Here is a 20,306-nt window from a genome sequence, read left to right as displayed (position 1 = left end):
TGGTTGGCAACACTCCTTAATTTCCCTGTGGGTGTTAAACTCAGGACACAACCAGGTTGCTTCTCACTCTCTTTTGCAAGGTTCTGCTTTAAATATGATCAACTTTATCAACACCAGTTTCTTTCTTTTTTTGGGGAAGTGCGGCAACAGTTCTTTGGTCTGCATTTGTTCTGATTGGTTTGTAACTACAGAGTCTCTCTGTGTTGTACTGGCCATTGAACAGGGCAAAGATCTCTTGAGTTGTGTTTCTGTTTGAATTTGGTGCTATTAATTGAATTAGTGCAGCCACAGTAACTGGAAGCAAGCTGATTTCATAGGGATAAAATAGTCTAATGGAAGTAAGTCTTTTAGTTTTAGTTTTTTGTTTTTTTTGCTGTTTCCGTTTAGATGAATTGCCAAACAATACTGACACTTTGTATTCACTTTACTTATTACTGATAGTCTATAGCAGGGGTGCCTAAAAGGTAGATCAGGATCTACCAGTAGACCTTTAGCTTGGGATCAGTAGAATCAGTCTAAATTACCCTTCTGTTTTATTCTTCATTCAGATATTCATTCTGTTAAAGCTATATAAGACATAGTTGCTAAATATAGCAATATACATTCTCTCATCAATCAATATAAGATTTAAGTAATATTTTCCATGGAACAGAATGCTAACAGTTATATTACAGATGTAGATCATAATGGGACAACATTGCTAAAAGTAGACCCCGCGTTAGTAAAATATGGGCACTCCAGGTCTATAGACTGTTCCTTACTGTACATGCAAGTCTCTCTTTGACCTTTTATTGGTTTAAAGCGGTTCTTCATGATTTCTTCCATATGATAAGGGGAAACACTGGTAGCAGCTCTTTAGTAGCATTTCATTTAAAGGAACAGTAACATCAAAAAAATTGTGTTTTAAAGTAATGAAAATATAATGTACTGTTGCTCTGCACTAGTAAAACTGATTAGTTTGCTTCAGAAACACTACTATAGTTCATATAAACAAGCTGCTGTGTAGCAATGGTGGAAATTGTAAACAAGTCTATATGGCACAGGTTAAATAGTGGATAACAGATAACACCATTATGTTCTACAGAGCTTATCTGCTGTGTAACCTGAGTCTTTTCTCCTTGAATTGCTGCCCCATTGCTACACAGCAGCTTATTTATATAAGTAACAAAAGTAGTGTTTCGGAAGCAAACACAGCAGTTTTACCAGTGCAGGGCAACACTGCATTATATTTGTATTACTTTAAAACACTTTCATTTTTTGATGTTACTGTTCCTGTAAGGGAGAAAGAAAGGTTTAGTCCCTGATGGGGCACCACAATAATAATAATAATAATAATCACTTATGCTTAAAGACCTCCTGTTGGACACAAATGTTATCCCCAGCCACATGTGTGGGCTAATAGAGCCTCTGCACTCCAGTTGGGGGTAGCAGTAGTTTTTTCTTTTTTTAAAGTTGACCCCCCCAAGCAATAGGCCACCCGCACCGGGAGTGCCGGTAAGAGCAGTCATGTTGGGGCACACACACGAGTGCCGTGGGTTGCTCACTATGCGCATGTGTGTGTGATGTCGGAAACGCATTTGCTCTGACTGACATGGGAGCTCCCGGCACGAGTGTTCTAGCGGTGGGGGCAATTAAAGAAACCTGTTACCCTCAACCAGAGTGCAGTCTCTATTAACCAGCACCTTTAGTTGGGGATGATGTTTTTGCCCAACAGGTGCCATTTAAGCTTGGCTTTTGGTGCTAAAATGCGTGTGTGCATTTCTTATTGAAAAGCATCCAGTGTTTGCACCAGCAGGCAGATGCCATTCTTGTTATGGCACAAGATGTAGTCTTTGCTGCCTTTTTTTATCAGAGGTAACATACCCCACCTTTAATTTATAATAAGAACAAATTCATACAACTATATTGCAGTGTCCTAATCAGTTTATGCCCCACTGGCTCCCTTTACCTCCTGCCCACCCCCCCCCCCCCCCCCACCCCCAGCAGTTGCATGGTCTGATTTATTTGTCCCCTTAATACTAATCCCTTTAGTTTTCTGCTGTTATTGGCTCTTTAATGTTGAATGCATAAAAAACATTACTACTATTTCACCTATATCATGTGGCTTCTAGTACATAGTGTTCTTATCTTTTTTTTATTTACTATTTTTGTCTTGTTTTCTATTTTCAACAATTTACTTTTAATATGAACTGCATCAATAATCATACTGCCTAAGGTACTTGCTCCCAGAAGGGAATTTCATGCTCTTCTCTTTTCTGTTTCTTAATGTTAGCTTTGTGCAAGGGACACTTGGCTATATTCCCACACCTTCATGTGTGCAAAGAAGTAGGTTTTTTATGTATTAAGTAATTATTTTCAGAGACATAGAGGATTACTCAAAAGTAAACAGATACAGTAGAATCCCCATTTTATGTTTTTAATGGGACCAAAAAGAAGGTGTAATAACAGGTTAATCTATTATATATTGGTGGGACCATAGAAAAGCAGTGTAAAATGCAGGAAAACCTAAAACCAGACGATGTAAACTTAAGGTTTCACTTTAGTCTTTCTCTACTCACAGGGGCTATTTGGCACATGCCAAAAAAGTTTTTTTTCCTTTTGCGATATGTTTCACGGTGGTTTTCAGAAGTACCTGTATGCAGAATAGCAATTTAACTCTTCTCATCCAGTCTTTCACCAACTGTCCCCAAAATTTAAATTGGTGGTGCCTTTATAGAACCTAGTTGTGCCAGGCAGAAATTCTAGAATGGACATTTGTTTACATGAAAATCAATAACCAAAGGCAAAGGTGTTTTGGTTGATGTTGTCTATGGGGGCACTGCAGAGCTCAGCACCTAGCGTTGCATAAATCTTATGGTTTCTTTTTTTTCCCCCTAATTCACTTGATTTGGCAGACTGTCTTTTACTTCCTCTGTCTTTAAAGTTGCATGTTAAAATCGTTGTTTTAAGTTTTGTCTAAAGGTGGCCATACACTATAAGATCCTTAGAGTTGAACGATCTGATTACAATGAATAGGATGGGCACCGATGGGTCGTAGGACCGTATCAACTAGCCGATGCAGTCCTTAATCGCAGGAAAATCAAACTTGCCCAATTGATATCTGCCTGATCTGGGGGGGTACCCATCGGAAGCCCCCACACACGGGCAGATAAGCTGCCAAACCATCTATAGGACCAATATCGGCATCTTTAATCTGCCTGTGTATGGCCACCTTACGTAAGGTTTCTCCATTTTATTTAAAATTGGTTAAAAAAAGCCAGATTTTGCAGTGATATATTGCAGGGTATTTCACATAAGAGTTGCCTTTTTAGTGGGTAAATTCCGTTCGCAAATTTCATTTTCCAATATCCTAAAACATTTTCTCCGAACTCCAGTGGTCATTCCTGTGAACCCCTTGTACTTTATCATCCAGTGGACTGACTGTATCTTAAAGGAGCAGCATTTCCTTGTTCAACATGACTGCATTGAACAGGGCTTATGATGCATTTGTTTGTTGCATTTTAGTCACAATTCTACAGTTTTTGTTATTCCTTGAGCTAAACAGGGAAATTGAAGCTACTCCATATTTGACTTTAGTGGGGTAAGGCCACACGAGGAGATGCGGGGAGATTTTGTCGCCTGGAGACTAATCACCTCCTGAGGCAACTTTGGGCGACTATTGAAAACGCATTGGCTCGTGTGCATTAGCGCAGGCGACTTTTCATTGTAGCCTATGGGGAAAAACGCTGAGGCAGTTCGGGGAGATAGTTGCGCAAAAGACGAGGCGATTAGTCGCCAGGCGACAAAATCTCCCCGAATCTCCTCGTGTGGCCTTACCCTTAGTGAGGTTGTTAATTCGTTTCACAGTCTACAACCTCCTCCCTCCTGCCACCCCCTTTTGGTGACGTTTTTGTCAGCAGGAGTTTGTTATGCAGGGGGATTATCTGTGCACTGGTAATCTAATTATCTATCATGCAAGCACAAAACACAGAGTATACATGACTAAAACATAAGGCAATAATTGAACAGGGAACACAAAGCCTGTTTGGCTGCTGAATGAGAACAAAATTGATGCACCAATGCATTTTGATTTATATGTAGCAGGTCACATATGCAATTCCTCATGGTAAAACACCTTAATACAGCATTTTTTGCCTATACCAACAATGTTATGCATCTACCTTTAAAACCATTAGTAAATGGGAAGGATCATTTTGTGCATTTCCCCGTCAACTAAAATACGCCACCAGGCAATATGTTCTATGTACATCTATTCTTAGGCTAATCACAACCAGGGACTTGCCACTTTTTTCACTCCTCTTAGCTCAAAGCAAGTGCTAATGTTTCATTCCATTCTTTGAGGCAAGTGTACTACTAAGAAAAGCCTCCTGCAGGCTAGCTGTCCATATGGGGCTAACAAAACAAAGTCCCAATTTGGCAACCCCCAGGATCGTTTTTTATGCATTCCAACAATTTTCTGCGCATCAAATATCCTGTGTAAATAAATGCTTTCCCACCAGTTAAGAAGATAACTTTCAGGTGATTTTGGAAAAACCAAACGCTGCTTATGTATTACCACCTGTGGAAAAATATTTACTGGAGATTAGTCACCCACAGAAGGGGAGTTTTATCAAGGGCAACAAATTTCCTGGTGCACTATGCCCCTTTGCCCGCTTCCATTCCCACAGCTTCCATTCATAGGAAATGCTAAGCACATTTTGGCATGAAAATACTCTAGTGCTCCCAAGCTGAAAAGTACCTTGTTGTGACATTAGCCTAAGTTTGCAGTTTCACCTTTTAAATTTTGGCTTTATTTGTATCTTCAACAGCAGCCAGATAAACAGGGCTTGCACTAAAGATGCATTCTCCTTTCCTGAATTTTTAAGGACAAGGGCACCCTTTTGAGTTTTTTGTGCATAGAGTGGACCTGCTGAATTGAGAAGTATTTGGATGTGTTTTGGATTATAGCCATGTCAGCAGTAGCTTGTTAGCAACCGATGTTCGTTCAAGAGATGAAAGCATAATTCTGCTTCTTAAGGGCTTTAAATAATCTCTGGAGAACCACAGGAATTCAATGTGTCTTTATTTCACAGAACATGTTTCGGATATACCGTACATATCCTTCATCAGCACCTGGGCAGATTCGGGGAGGATTAGTCGCCAGGTGACTAAATCTGCCCGTGTGCTAAAGCACTTATACAAATCCCTGGTAAGACCTTACCTTGAGTATTTTGTGTCTACCTGGAGAAAAGCAAAGATCTTCAACCAGGGCTGCACCATCGATTTAGCTAAATAATACATCCTCCTCAAATGATTCTGCTGACTTCCAGATCTCAACCATGATTTGCCAATTCAATTGTAGGAGGAATCAAAGTATTGCTTTGCCTAAAAAAAAATTAATTTTCAGTTGTACACTTCACTGTTTACATTTGGTTCTGTTAAGGCCTAGAATTTGGCCAAACACACAAATTTCATAAACTATTTTTTACATCTAATTGAACATAATTGCTTACACTGTAGTAGTAGTGGAATGTAGGAAGTTGGGGTTGACAAGCAGGTTGGTTTGTTTTGCCTTTACTTAATTTTAATGAGTGTATGGAGGTGTCGGTGTGTCTGTGAGCGCGCTTGGTTTCATTTGAAAGGGTTGACCTTGATGGACTTTGGTCTTCTTCAACCCAACTTAACTACGTGGCGCGGACTTCTGCATTTTTGTTTGCAGTGTGCCTTGTAAAAATAAAGGAATTGTTTTTGTTCCATCAGCTAAGAAGAAGAACAAGAAGGGGAAGACCCTGACACTGACTGATTTCCTAGCAGACGATGGAGGCAGTGGAGGTGGTGGAGGCGGTGGAGGTGGAGGTGGTGGAGGCAGCACCTATGCCCCAAAACCTGTCAGCTGGGCCGATGAGACCGATGATTTGGAAGGAGATGGTGAGTAGTTTTTTAATTGTTTTAATGCAATGCTTCACGGCTTCTTATAACAGACATGTAAAAGGTTTTATACCTGAATTTAAAATATAATGAACTATTTATAAAGCCTTTTTGTAGTTGTGTGAATTAATGCATTTTAATGTAGAAAGGCTGCCCTACTGTCCTACAACTACTAGACAGGGCACAAATACCAGTGTCAACCAGTGGGAAACTTGGAGGACACAAGGTAGGCAGGGCAGAGATTATCTGAAAAGCAAAGGGACGTCTGTGCAAATTATAAAATATCATAAATATTTATATTGTTTAGATCGTTTATGAAGCTTTTTTTTACATCAACACAACTGAATTAGCTATAATGTCTTTTAAACTTTCAGGCAATTGTAGTGCAAATGGTCTGTTAGTAATCACATAGGATAGGAAAATATGCAGTATAATCTGCAATCTAACAATAAATATGTTCAAATGCACTATGTATAACTGGCATCTGCCTATATAGGATTGTTTATATGAACATTTATAAATAATAATAAATATAATACAGTTTTGGCTTAGAACCCTTTTTCCTAGTGACAATGACAAAAGGTTTACCGTATATACTCCATTAATTGTTTTAGGCCAATAATTGCTAAGACTGCGCTTGGCAAGCTTTACTTGGGAGAGTGCTTTCTCTTAAACAGTTTTAGATTGAAATTACAGTAAAGCTGGCCATAGAGGCAAAGATCAGATCGTACGAATCGAGGATTCATATGTTTTTCGGACAGTGTGTGCAGAGTCCCGACACTTTTCGTCCGGCGGAGATCGGTCGTTTGGTCGATCAGACAGGTTAAAAGATTTCTGTCGGCTGCGGGTAATATCTCTGCATGTATTGCCGATCATACGATATTCAGTGGGAGACTGTCACTAGCTTTGTCGGACATAACTTTCGTACGATTGCTGTCAGGGGCAGAACATCAGCTGATCTGTTCTTTTCTACTTTATTTGATCGGAATGGTTAATGGCAGGTCGGGAGATGGGGAAGTCCGATCATTGCATGATTCGTACGATCGGATCTTTGCGTCTATGGCCAGCATAACGTTGGATTTACAATGGCTAATATTGTCTTACCACTTGGTCATTTGAGCAAGTTTTCAGCATTTTGGCTTGTATTTAAGACCAAAACAATAAAAAAATACCTGAAAAATACCTCACCTCACCAAATGAGATTTTCCACTGTATGGCCAACGTCTATTTTGTAATCTTTTTTTAGTATCATAATGCCTCTTTTTTGTTTATTGGAAACCAAAACTGGTCGGCATTCTCTGCGTGGTGCCAGAATAGAATATAAAAATGGTACAGTGTATTCTGGTTGCTGATAATGTCTGTTTTCTTGCAGTCTCTACCACTTGGCACAGTAATGATGATGATGCGTACAGAGCACCCCATATAGATCGATCCATCCTTCCTACAGCCCCACGAGCTGCTCGTGAACCTAATGTGGACCGAAGCCGCCTCCCCAAAAGTCCTCCTTTCACTGCTTTTCTTGGAAACCTTCCGTATGATGTAACCGAGGAATCCATCCAGAAATTCTTCAGGGGGCTTAATGTGAGTATGAGTTATTGGCAAGTAATAAAGTATTCATGTAATAACACGTCTTTGTTTTCTTGTAGTGTACCAATAATTTTTTTAAATTTACATCTAGATAAGTGCTGTTCGTCTACCCTGCGAGCCGAGCAATCCAGAGAGGTTAAAAGGCTTTGGATATGCAGAATTTGATGACTTGGATTCTCTACTACGGGCTTTAAGCCTCAATGAGGAAGTGAGTTAATAAACTAGATAGCTGTTGCTAGTATGAACTGTAGTAATAACTGCTGTTTTTATAAACTGCATATAGACTAGTAAATGTCGGTTATAATTCTGTAGGTCTGATTTACTGATATAGGTGTCAGATTGACCATCGAAGTAACTCATAGCAACCTCTCAGATCATTTATTATTTTGAAAAATAGCCAAAACTAACTGGCTAGTAGCGACTATTGGTAACTGCACCATTAATATTTGCTAAGCGTAAGTGTAGCCTCCTTTGTTCCTCCCTTATTGGCCCAGTTCTTGTGATAATTATCCCAACACTTTTTTAATCTCCCTGCAAATGACTATCCGTATCCACAATCTAAGCTTTATTCCAATGTTATTCATGGTGAACATAAATGTTTATAGAGAACTGGTAGCAACAACAGAAACAGGATGTAACCCACTTGTAAATAAGTATATCAAAGTCATCCTTCATGATTTAAGCAGGAGTTTTTGTAACATGTCATAAGTATACAAAAATATAGTATTTAGATTCCCCCCCCCCCCCCAATGACTATAATGTAAGATGATGCCTCCCACTGAGACAAAAAAGCAGCCCTGGGCTGACTGTAAACTGTTCTAAGTTGATACCTTTGTTATCTTTGTCCCTGCTGAGCAGAATTCCTGAGTTTCAAGGCAGCTGTTAGAATTGACACAATAGTTGCTAATATTCCACAGATACTGCTGAGAAATGTATCAACTAATTGTATGAACTAATGCAGCAAATTGTAACAGGCAAGAATCTGCACCTGGGTCACTGAGCTGCCAGACTGAAAAACCAGAGACAGGAGGAGCTTTAAGGTAGGACTCCACGAGCGTTTTCGTTGCAATCAGACGCACTGCGACAAAACGCATGCGACTTGTCGCATGCAACAAAAATAAGATAAATAATAGCATTGTCGCATGGTTTCGCAGTGTTGATCCGACACGACTGTCGGATGCAGACGCAGCGCCCGCATCCGTCAGTTGTGTCACGACGGATCAACGATGCGACAAGTCGTCGGATTTCGACGAAAACGCTTGTGGAGTCCTACCCTAAAGGGGTTGTTCACCTTCAAACAACTAGTTGTTTTCCGATAGATCACCAGAAATAACGACCTTTTGCAATTACTTTCTATTTTCTATGTGTGACCGTTTTTCTAATATTAAAGTGTATTTTTTTTACCTAAAGCAGCTCTGGGAGGGGGTAGCCGACCCTTTAAACTATTTTAAATTGATACATGTAGTTGATACATTTCTTTTAACCAAATGTGCTTTATTGAATTCACCACATGTATCCAAATAAAAAACAGTACAGCAAGTGAAAGACAATATATGCTGCTTAAATAGAGTACAAATTGATAAATTTCTTATCTTTGTCCCTGCTGGGCAGAATCTCTGGGTTTCATTAAAGGGGTGGTTTACGGTAACTTTTTTAGTATGTTATAGAATGGCCAATTCCAAGCAACTTGTCAATTGGTCTTGATTATTTATTTTTTATAGTTATTTGCCTTTTTTCTTTTGTCTCTTAGCAGCTTTCAAATGGGTGTCACTGACCCCTTCTAAAAAGCAAATGCTCTGTAAGGCTACACATGTACTGTTATTGCTACTTTTTTATATTACTCCTCTTTCTATTCAGGTTCTATACTATTCATATTCCAGTTTCTTGTTCAAACCAATGCATGGTTGCTAGGGTAATTTAGCCCCTAGCAACTAGTTTGCTGAAATTGCAAACTGGAGAGCTGCTGAACAAAAAGCTAAATAACTCAAAATGTAAAGTAACTGAAAAAAAGTTTACTTTTCTAAAACCGGTAAATAATAAAGGATGCCAAGCAATTGAAAAAAGTCTTTGTTTTTAGTGAACAAACTGAAAAAAGGGTTTTCAAGGTGAACCAAATGTATTTTACATGATTGTTTAAACCAATCGTCCAGAGCAGTGTTTCAGGTCATTAACTGGCCTTTTATAAAGCTAATAAGGACATGGAGGTACATTTACAGTACCAAGGCTGATTAAGCTGGATGACTGCTTTAAGAGTTAAGAGACTGTGCTGAGTCCACTGATCTCTCTCTCTTATCTATCTCTCCCTGTAACCTTATGGGTACTTATCAGTTGTGCTATACTATGGGAGCTGCAGTGAGTCCAAGCTGACTCAGCCCATTTGGTTTTTGGACAGTTGAAGTGTTGCCATTCACTTACACATTGCTGTAATACACTGAGCACAAATCTTGCTAAATACCAGTCATCGGGGCAGCCCATAGTGAAATAAACGTGCATAAATTGATGGTCGAGTATTCTAGGAATTGTAGCCTTACATAATTTGAGGACCTAAGCAGTGATGTGTTGGTCAGGAAAAACTCAAACTACCCGACATCTGCAAAATGTTGCCAAAAGTAAGAGGAGTGTACTCCAGCAGTCTGACCCGCACCCAAACCTGACCCAAAATGGTTTCTCCTGTGGGACCTGTTCTCGCACTAAAATTAAAATTAGCAGTGACCTTGGCTGTAGCTTATAATGGTGTTCCCCACATCAGAGGTGGAAAACAATTTAAGTCTCCCCCCTCCCCCCCCAAAAAAAGAAAACACTTATAATAACATCTTGTAAATAATAAGAGAAAAAAAACTTACAAGGGACAGGGAGCATGACTGTGAGTAAATCTACCACATGGGCTAAAATGGTTAACTGAAAATGACAGTGGTAGAGCTAGATTCCTGGCCCATAAACAACCTTAGGTGTTATTTAAAGAAAAAAAATGCACCACAGATCTGACGTTTATATTTGCTGTAAAGTAGTCAGGCTGTGCCAAAGGTCTGACTGCCTGAAAAATGCTCCTGTTAGAGTAATTACATACAGAGTAATAATGAGCATTTGAGCTCTTTGTGACAGGGACAAACCACTTTAAAAGAGAACTAAAGTAAATATTACAAATAGTTGCCTAATAATCTGCCTTTGCCTCTTGTCCTAAAACACCATGTCCATTTTTAACAGCGCTTATCATGCCGCTACACTTTCCTTTTGAAATTCTCACTGTCCATTTACATTATGGCTTCCAAAGGAGGAAATGAGCATGCACAGGACATAGAGGCTTTGAGATGCGAATGTCACAGGCACCAATCCCTAACAAACATACAGTGCTTCACTTTCATGCAGTAGTGATTACTTTTCACTTAGAACTGGAATAATCTTGATTGTTTTGTTCACCTGCCCCATGGAGGGACAAAACCCAGGAAATTGCCCTGCAGTAAAAAAAACGGCCACTGATATACTGGAGAATAAAAAGCATATTTTATGCTAAACTGAAAAATCTAGGGGTAGTTTCATGTCTGACAATGTCTTATCAGATAGTATGATTTTTTTATATATAGTTCACGTAGTATAAAAGTTCATTTTGGTGTTTTCTGGACATGCATAACTCCTCCCCCCCTTCCTTTTTTTATAGTCTCTCGGGAACAGAAGGATAAGAGTGGACATAGCTGATCAGGCAAATGATAAAGGTGAGCACTGCTAAAATGTTAATTTTTTCCAGAGCTGTTTTTGCTTATTTTACACAGAAGGCCTCCTCCCATTGTTGTCACTCAATGACCCTGGATTCACATACACAAAAAATAGTCACTGGAGGGCCTGACCCACTAGGCTATGCTTTAGACTAAGCCAGGAACCAGATGTAATTACACTCCATGAGTGGTTTCTCATAAGCATATCTTGTGCATTATTTTTGCACTGATTTAATATTGCTTCTGTCTGTTTTCAGCCTGTAGGCAGTATATCCTGGAAATGCCAATTTTTCACAATTTTCAAATTGATTTCTTCATTTTTCAGGCTTGTTGAATAAAGCATTAAAAATGCAGCCAACTACAAACTGTCATGGAATATAGAATATGTCTACATACACAATAAAAGTTAATTTTAAAGGAGAAGGAAAATATACACTCTAATTTAGACCAATTAGCGAGTCCCTGCTTGGGTGGACAAAATATATCACATTTATATTCAACTGAATTGCCCACACTGTTCTTTTAAACACCATACTAAACCAAGCCATAATCTGCATATTCAGCTTTAATACAAAATCCTCCCAAAGTTGCGTCACCAGAAGCATCTCACCTTCAGATGACCAGGATATGAAGGTCATTTGACTTTAAGCATTTGAGTTCATTTTAGTTTTCAATACATCCTCCATACCTCTTCAGTATAGTAAAATAGATATTTTATAGATTCAGTTGTGCTTGTGAAGAACAGGTTCATAAACACTGAACTAATAAATATAAATGTGTGGAGTTTGGTTTTTTTTCTTAAAAGTTGAAAGAAAAGACAGGTTATTGACTTACCATTTTCTAACATGCCCTTATAATGCAATCCCTCCCTCCCTTGGTCCATTGTGAAATCATTGATTGTAGGACTAAATGTCCTTCTGCTTTCTATAGTGTGATGTGCACGGTTTTCTGGAAAGCAGAGGGTCCTTAAAGGGATACTGTCATGGGAAAACATGTTTTTTCAAAACGCATCAGTTAATAGTGCTACTCCAGCAGAATTGTGCACTGAAATCCATTTCTCAAAAGAGCAAACAGATTTTTTTTTTTTATATTCAATTTTGAAATCTGACATGGGGCTAGACATTTTTTCAATTTCCCAGCTGCCCCCAGTCATGTGACTCGTGCCTGCACTTTAGGAGAGAAATGCTTTCTGGCAGGCTGCTGTTTTTCCTTCTCAATGTAACTGAATGTGTCTCAGTGGGACATGGGTTTTTACTATTGAGTACTGTTCTTAGATCTACCAGGCAGCTGTTATCTTGTGTTAGGGAGCTGCTATCTGGTTACCTTTTGTTTGGCTGCTGAGAGGAAAAAGGGAGGGGTGATATCACTCCAACTTGCAGTACAGCAGTAAAGAGTGATTGAAGTTTATCAAAGCACAAGTCACATGACTTGGGGCAGCTGGGAAATTGACAATATGTCTAGCCCCATGTCAGATTTCAAAATTGAATTAAAAAAAAATCTATCATAGATTCTGTTCAATATAGGGAATCTGGTTTCTTGTGCACAAAATAAATATTCCTATTTATTATTAGAAGTTTGGGTACTGTTTATGTACCCAATCTACATAAAACCAACTGAAAGAGCTCATGTCATTTTCTCCTTAACTGCATGGGACTAGTAGTAGAAATTCATGGTTTAGTCTAGTTAATCTTCCATTTTAGATCCTATCTGCAATCTGCCATTTAATTCATGCAATGCCTATTGATTAGTATAGAAAAAAAGAATACATTTATATTTCTTTTTGGAAATTTGGGTTCTGTTTTTGTACCCATTCTACATATGCTCAACTGAACGAGCTCATCCCAAAGAGGGGGCTTTATTTTCACTATGTTTAGAAATCTGTTGTAATCTAGTTTATCTTTTGTCTTCACTCCTAACTGCTGTTTAATTCATGCAATGCATACTGTTTTGTACAGACCGGGATGAGCGTTCGTTTGGTAGGGATCGTGATCGAAACAGGGATTCTGATAAGACTGATTCCTCTGATTGGAGGGCACGGCCTAGCACAGACAGCTTTGATGATTACCCACCACGTCGTGGAGATGACAGCCATGGGGACAGTAAGTTTCACTGTCTTTAAAATGAATCCTACTTTTCAACAATTATTGAATTCAATTAAGATTCATTAAGTTGGCTTCTAGTGTATACGTTGTGCTCTCCCCACCCCCATTTAATTTAGTCATTTTTTTTTCACAATACAGGATATCGCAGTGACCGATATGAATCAGACCGTTACCGTGATGGTCCACGACGTGATGGAGACCGATATGATCGTGACAGGGGTAGAGATCGATATGATGATCGTGATAAAAGAGATTATGATAGAGGTATGGAACCTAAATTCACGTTTGGTTTTTTAGATTGCTATTCATTAGGTGCCGAAGTTTCTTGTACTGATTTTATTTTTTTCCCACACGCAGGCTTTGATTCTCGGGGTGGCAGGAGGGCATTTGGTAGTGGTTATCGTCGAGATGACGATTACAGAGGTGGTGGTGGAGGTGGTGGTGGAGGTGGTGGAGATCGTTATGGAGACAGATACGATGACAGACGAGATGACAGATCAGACAAATGGAATGGATACTCTCGCAGTGATGACAGGCAGGAAGAACGAGGTACTAACCACATTCCTTAACACGAATATCTGCTAGGCTTCTTAGCACTAAATGGGATATGCATAACTTCTGTACCTTTAAATGGATGACCAGATGTTCCCCTGAAATTCTAGTTCAGATATGAGGTTTCTAAATTGTGCTGGCAATGTGGGAGGGGGTCTAAGGGAAAACATTTCAGGTTAAATTTGGGATAAATTACTCTTTCTATTGTTAGCATAGAAGCCCAGCCTGACGACGATAGGGCGATATTTATAACTTATATTATAATTTTATATATATATATATATATATATATATATATATATGACTGCAGGGATTGGCCGCACTCCAAGGCAATAATTCACAGCAGATCAATAATGCAAATAAGGAGGAGATTTTATTGGTGGTCCAACGTTTCGGCTCCACACAGGAGCCTTCGTCAGGGAAGAACAGTGCACAAGTGTATAGTAGCAGCACTACATTCTGTGTATATCTTATCATTTAAAAATATTATTTTACTTTAGCGGGTCCCACTCAGCGACCAAAACTGAACCTGAAACCACGTACTGCTCCAAAAGATGAAGATGCAAGTGGGAACTCTGCACCCTCCAGTCGTGCAGCTTCGATTTTTGGGGCTGCAAAGCCAGTAGATACTGCTGCTCGTGAAAGAGAAGTAGAGGAAAGGTTACAAAAAGAGCAAGAAAAAATGCAGCAACGCCATTTGGATGATGACAGACCTCGACAGATCGAGAGGAAACCTAGAGAAAGGTGACATTAAAGTGGCAATTTTTCACTTGCAAGAAAATCATTGCACGATTATCAGTAATTTTCATCTTCTGCTTACCAAATGTTACTCCTTTAAAGGATGTCAACCCCAAAAATATTTTTTTTGCCTAATAAAAGAAAACACAATTCTAAGCATTTTCCCATATACATTTGTTACAAATTTTCAGTGTTTTTGTTATTTGTTTATGTATTGCTATTGAATGCAGTGTTTGTCTGTTTGCCGGGGGCCTATTCTCTGCCCTGGTGGCTCAGACTGTTGATACAATGTAAGACAAGGCAGCTGATTAACAGACCTGTCTTTGCTGGGGAACTTTTGCAACATTGTATCTGCAGTCAGAGCCACCATTCAATAGCAATACATATACAAAAAAACACCGAAAATTTGTAACGAATAGGCTGGGGCAGACAAACACTGCATTCAATAGCAATACATTTAGAAAACTTAAAAACCACAGAAAATTGTAATGAATATGGGAAATTGCTTAGAATTGTGTTTTCTTTATTAGGCAACAAAAATTATTTTTGGGGTTGACTTATCCACAGACATTTTGTAAGGAATGCATATGGGAAAGTTGGTTAGAATTGTGTTTCTTTTATTAGGCAAAAAAATATTTTTGAGGTTGACTTATACTTTAATATGATTTTTGTTTCTGCGATACTTTTTTATAAGGCTGCGTGCGCTATGTTGATATAAGTGCCTCTCCTAATCTTGCTTCAGTCCTTGTTTGGACTGTTAATATGCACCAGGTTCCTTGTCAGGGGTCCCTAAACATTTTTTTACCCAAGCAAGCATCAAAAATGTTCCTGGGTGGTGCAAAATAAGTGCTGTGATTGGCCATTTGGTAGCCCCTATGTGGACTGGCATCCTATCTGATTGACAGTACATCTGGTTTTTATACAACCAAAACTTGCCTCCAAGCCAAGAATTCAGAAATAAGCTCCCACTTTGAGGCCACTGGGAGCAATATCCATGGGGTTGGTTGCAACATGTTGCTCACGAACCACTGGTTGGGGACCTCTGTTTTATGTTTTTTTAGGAAGAGAGGCCATAGACACTGTCTGACTGGTAGGGAAGTCCCATCAGAAAACCTTAGACCTTGACCTGTGTAGCTCACAGACATTGGGGGTGAGTAAGTTTTTCCTGTGTTTAAACTTCCTCTACCACTTCCTAGCCATCATAATGTCTGAGGGGCCAAGTGAGGGCCTTTTTACCAGGGCAGCACCCTCTGCTTCTATTACTTATTTGGCCTGTGCCAAATGCTGCAAACGTTTGCCACGGGGGCACAAAGACCCCTTATGTTCTAAATGCAAGCCTCAGGTTACTGAACCCTCAGTACCTACTCCACCTCAGGGGAATCAGTCTCAGCAAGGAGACTCTCCAGCTTCCAGCAGACATGCTTCCCCAATCAGAGGGCATACTACTCCAGAATGGGCCTCCCAATTGGCCACAGGAATTCCAAAATTGGCTCAGTCACTGGACAGGTTACTTTCCCGTCTAGATAACCCTAGGCATAGACCTTCCAAACGCAGAGCTCCTTCTCCGTCTGATGAAGAGAGCGATTCTCCTCCCAGACACCAGTCTCCTTTTCCTCCAGACTCTGAGGATGAAGACCGCTCTGATGGGGAACTTTCGGTTGGTTCCGGCCATGATGCAGAGGAATCACACAAATTTTCATCAGAATCCGTGGATTCCTTGATTTCCGCTGTATTGGAAACTCTTAATCTCCAAGAAACGGAGGCTACAGCCGAATCCTCAAAGGCTCTTTTTAAACGACACAGTAAAACATCACCTGTTTTTCCTTCTCATTCTCAGCTTGACCAGCTTATTCAACACGAATGGGACAAACCCGAGAGACGCTTCCAGGCAAACCGGCGTTTCCTTAAGCAATATCCTTTTCCGGCTGATATCACTGACAAGTGGTCATCTCCGCCATCAGTTGATGCCCCCGTGTCTCGACTTTCCAAAAATACAGCACTGCCAGTCCCTGACGCTTCATCCTTCAAGGACTCCATGGACAAGAAATTAGAGAGCTTACTACGTTCTGTTTTCTCTGCTTCTGGCTCAGCCCTTCGGCCAGTCATTGCCATGGCGTGGGTCAGCAGGGCCATACAATCCTGGTCCGATACTCTCATTACCTCTATAGCAGACGGAGCCCCACGTCACGAGCTGTCTCAATTAGCCTCACAGATCAAAGAAGCGAACGACTACTTATGCGAAGCCTCACTGGACGCAACGCAAGTCATCAGCAGGTCATCAGCTCTTGCTGTTGCAGCTCGCAGATCCCTTTGGATGAAGTTATGGTCCGCCGACCTTTCCTCCAAAAAGTCTCTTACCTCCATCCCCTTCAAGGGCAAGCTTCTCTTCGGACCCGACCTCGATAAGATCATTAGCCAAGCTACCGGAGGTAAGAGCACTCTGCTACCACAACCAAAGGCTCGTCCCACCTTTCGTAGAGGAAAGTTTTTTCGTGTCCCCCAATCCAAGGGATCGAGATCTTCTCCTCCACGAACATCATTCACAAATAGAGGTCGGTTTGGGAACAAGCAAAGACCTTCCTGGCAAAACCGGAAGCACACCTCTAAGTCTACTGACAAGTCTACCTCAGCATGACGCCATCTCCCTAAGTACAACGGCAGTGGGGGGGAGGTTACGACTTTTTTCAGAAACATGGTCTGCAATCACTCAAGATTCATGGATTCAAGAGGTCGTCACCAGTGGTTACCACCTAGAATTTTCGTCTCCTCCCCCTCCACGGTTTTTCATGTCACGACTCCCGCAGGAGCCAAACAAAAGATCAGCCTTCCAGAATGTGATTACCAGTCTTCTTCTCGCAGAAGTTATTATTCCTGTACCTCCTGCGGAGCGATTCATGGGATACTACTCCAATCTCTTTGTTGTCCCCAAAAAGGACGGATCCGTTCGGCCTATCCTAGACTTAAAGGAGCTCAACAAATTTATCCGTCCTCGCAAGTTCAAGATGGAATCCCTGCGGTCTGTCATCGCAGCGATGTCACCAGGCCAATTCCTCATGTCTCTCGACATAAAGGACGCTTACCTACACGTCCCCATTTTCCCTCCGCATCAGAAATTCTTGCGGTTTGCCTTCAAAAATCGTCACTTCCAATTCACGAGTCTGCCCTTCGGCCTCACCTCGGCTCCCCGAGTCTTCACCAAAATTATGGCGGCAGCCACGGCAGAGCTTCGCAGCACTGGGATAAACATCACTCCCTACCTGGACGACCTGCTAATCAAGGCACCTTCCCTTCAAGAGGCTCAACAATCTCTTCGGACCTCCATCATCAAGCTACAGGACCTGGGCTGGGTTCTAAACCTCACCAAGTCTTCTCTAGTACCCAGCCACTCCATGATTTTTCTGGGTATGACGTTCGACACTCAATCACAAACGATATCTCTTCCAATGGAGAAAGTAGTCTGTCTGCAGCAGTTGGTGACGACACTACTTCAAAAGCCACGTCACACAGCGAGATTCTGCATGAAGGTTCTGGGAGTCATGGTATCCTCGATCGAAGCAGTGCCATTTGCTCAATTCCACCTCAGGGAACTTCAGTGGAACATTCTCTCCTCCTGGAAACGAAAATCCCTTCTACAGGAGATTCAACTTTCTCAGCTGACGAGATCCTCTCTCCTCTGGTGGTTACAGACCCCACATCTCACCAAGGGGAAACGTCTAGGGGACCCGTGCTGGCGAATTCTGACAACGGATGCGAGTCTCTTTGGCTGGGGAGCAGTTCTCGAGGGCCAGTCTGCCCAGGGACAGTGGTTGCAATCCGAACGCCGGTTGCAGATCAACCTGCTCGAGATTCGGGCCATACGGCTGGGTCTCCTCCACTGGCAACACATCCTCCAGGGTCAAGCGGTGAAGGTTCAGTCCGACAACTCCACAGCGGTGGCCTACATCAACCACCAAGGCGTACAAGAAGCAGGGGAGCGCTCAACGAGATAAAGCTTATCTTTCGGTGGGCCGAAGCTCAACAAGTTCACTTGTCGGCCATCTACATCCCGGGGTTGCTGAATTGGGAAGCGGATTTTCTCAGCCGTCAGTCCCTGGACCCGGGCGAGTGGTCCCTAAACGACGACATCTTCCAGGAGTTAACGCTAAAGTGGGGCGTCCCAGAAGTAGACCTCATGGCAACCAGGCACAACAGGAAGGTTCCACAGTTCCTGGCTCGCTACAGAGATCCCCTGGCTCACGACGTCGATGCCATAACGGCTCCCTGGCCCTTTCGGCTGGCGTACGCCTTTCCACCTCTGCCACTCATTCCCAGAACCATCAGAAGGCTTCAAAGAGAAAGGACCACCCTCATTCTGATTGCTCCACGGTGGCCCAGACGGGCTTGGTTCTCAGATCTCCTCATCCTATCCGTGGCAGAACCATGGACCTTACCGTCAATTCCAGACCTTCTCACCCAGGGACCGATCCGGCACCCACACCTAAGCAACCTCTCCTTAACGGCATGGCTCTTGAGACCAAGATCCTAACCCAAAAGGGTTTTTCTACAGCGGTTGCACGCACTATGTGTGCAGCACGGAAACCGATATCAGCCAAGGCGTAATATAGAGTTTGGTCCACCTACCGCCAGTGGTGCTCTAAATCCAAGGTGACGTTCCGGACCTTATCCATACCGCACATCCTGGAGTTCCTGCAAGACGGTCTCTCCATGGGCCTGTCCTTAGGGTCTCTGAAGTCCCAGATCTCTGCCCTTTCGGTTCTCTTCCAGAAACGGCTCGCTCTACTTCCAGACGTCAAGACGTTCATGCAGGGAGTGGCGCATGTAGCTCCGCCAGTTCGCACACCAGTTCCTGTGTGGGATCTCACCTTGGTTTTACGTGCTCTTCAACTGCCTCCATTCGAACCACTAGCTTCTGTGCCTCTCCAGTGGCTCACCTGGAAGGTCGTTTTTCTGCTAGCTATCGCCTCTGCGAGACGTGTCTCTGAACTCAGTGCACTCTCCTGTCGAGCTCCTTACCTCATCTTCCATCACGACAGGGCTGTTCTTCGCACTATTCCTTCCTTCCTACCGAAGGTCGTCTCGGAATTTCACCTTAACCAGGAAATTGTTGTGCCATCATTTTGTCCTGCTCCTGCAAACCCTAAGGAACAAGCCTTGCACTCCCTTGATCCGGTGAGAGCCCTGAAGTTTTATCTGCATAGGGTTCGGGGACTTCCGCAAGTGTGATGCGCTGTTGGTGATTCCATCGGGTCCTCGCCAGGGTACTCCGGCTACCAAGCAGAACATTTCCAGGTGGATCAAACAAGCTATCCAAAGAGCTTATACAGCGAAGGGGAAGGATCCCCCACACAGAGTCACGGCTCATTCCACCAGGGGTGTGAGTACTTCCTGGGCATTCCGTAACCAGGTTTCGGCTGAACAGCTGTGCAAGGCAGCTACATGGACTTCAGTCCATTCATTTTCCAAATTTTACCACTTTGATACCTTTGCGGCATCTGACACTCGCTTCGGCAGACGGGTGCTGCAGGCTGCGGTGGTGTCTTCCTAGGCCTCTTGTCCCACCCGGCTCTGGGGACAGCTTTGGTACGTCCCATGGTCCCTGTGTCCCCCAAGCTGACTATGAGAAAAGGAGATTTTGTTACTTACCGTTAAATCTTTTTCTCTTCAGTCACTTGGGGGACACAGGGCTTCCCTCCCTGGACTGAGGCCTTCA

General features: G+C 42.0%; 1 protein-coding gene across 1 annotated transcript in view; it reads left to right on the top strand.

Annotated features, from left to right (window-relative positions):
• Window positions 1-20,306, top strand: part of eif4b.S (eukaryotic translation initiation factor 4B S homeolog) — a 44,431-nt gene that overhangs the window by 3,239 nt on the left and 20,886 nt on the right. The window contains exons 2-9 of the mRNA XM_018250164.2: window positions 5,740-5,907; window positions 7,280-7,488; window positions 7,586-7,702; window positions 11,150-11,204; window positions 13,160-13,303; window positions 13,445-13,570; window positions 13,664-13,855; window positions 14,359-14,602. Coding sequence (XP_018105653.1) covers window positions 5,740-5,907; window positions 7,280-7,488; window positions 7,586-7,702; window positions 11,150-11,204; window positions 13,160-13,303; window positions 13,445-13,570; window positions 13,664-13,855; window positions 14,359-14,602 — 1,255 coding nt within the window. The remainder of the gene's footprint in view (window positions 1-5,739; window positions 5,908-7,279; window positions 7,489-7,585; window positions 7,703-11,149; window positions 11,205-13,159; window positions 13,304-13,444; window positions 13,571-13,663; window positions 13,856-14,358; window positions 14,603-20,306) is intronic.

The sequence above is a fragment of the Xenopus laevis genome, chromosome 2S, assembly GCF_017654675.1.
Source record: "Xenopus laevis strain J_2021 chromosome 2S, Xenopus_laevis_v10.1, whole genome shotgun sequence".
Lineage (NCBI taxonomy): Eukaryota > Metazoa > Chordata > Amphibia > Anura > Pipidae > Xenopus > Xenopus laevis.
Note: the sequence above shows the minus strand (reverse complement) of the source record. Positions and strands in the feature narration are given on the sequence as shown.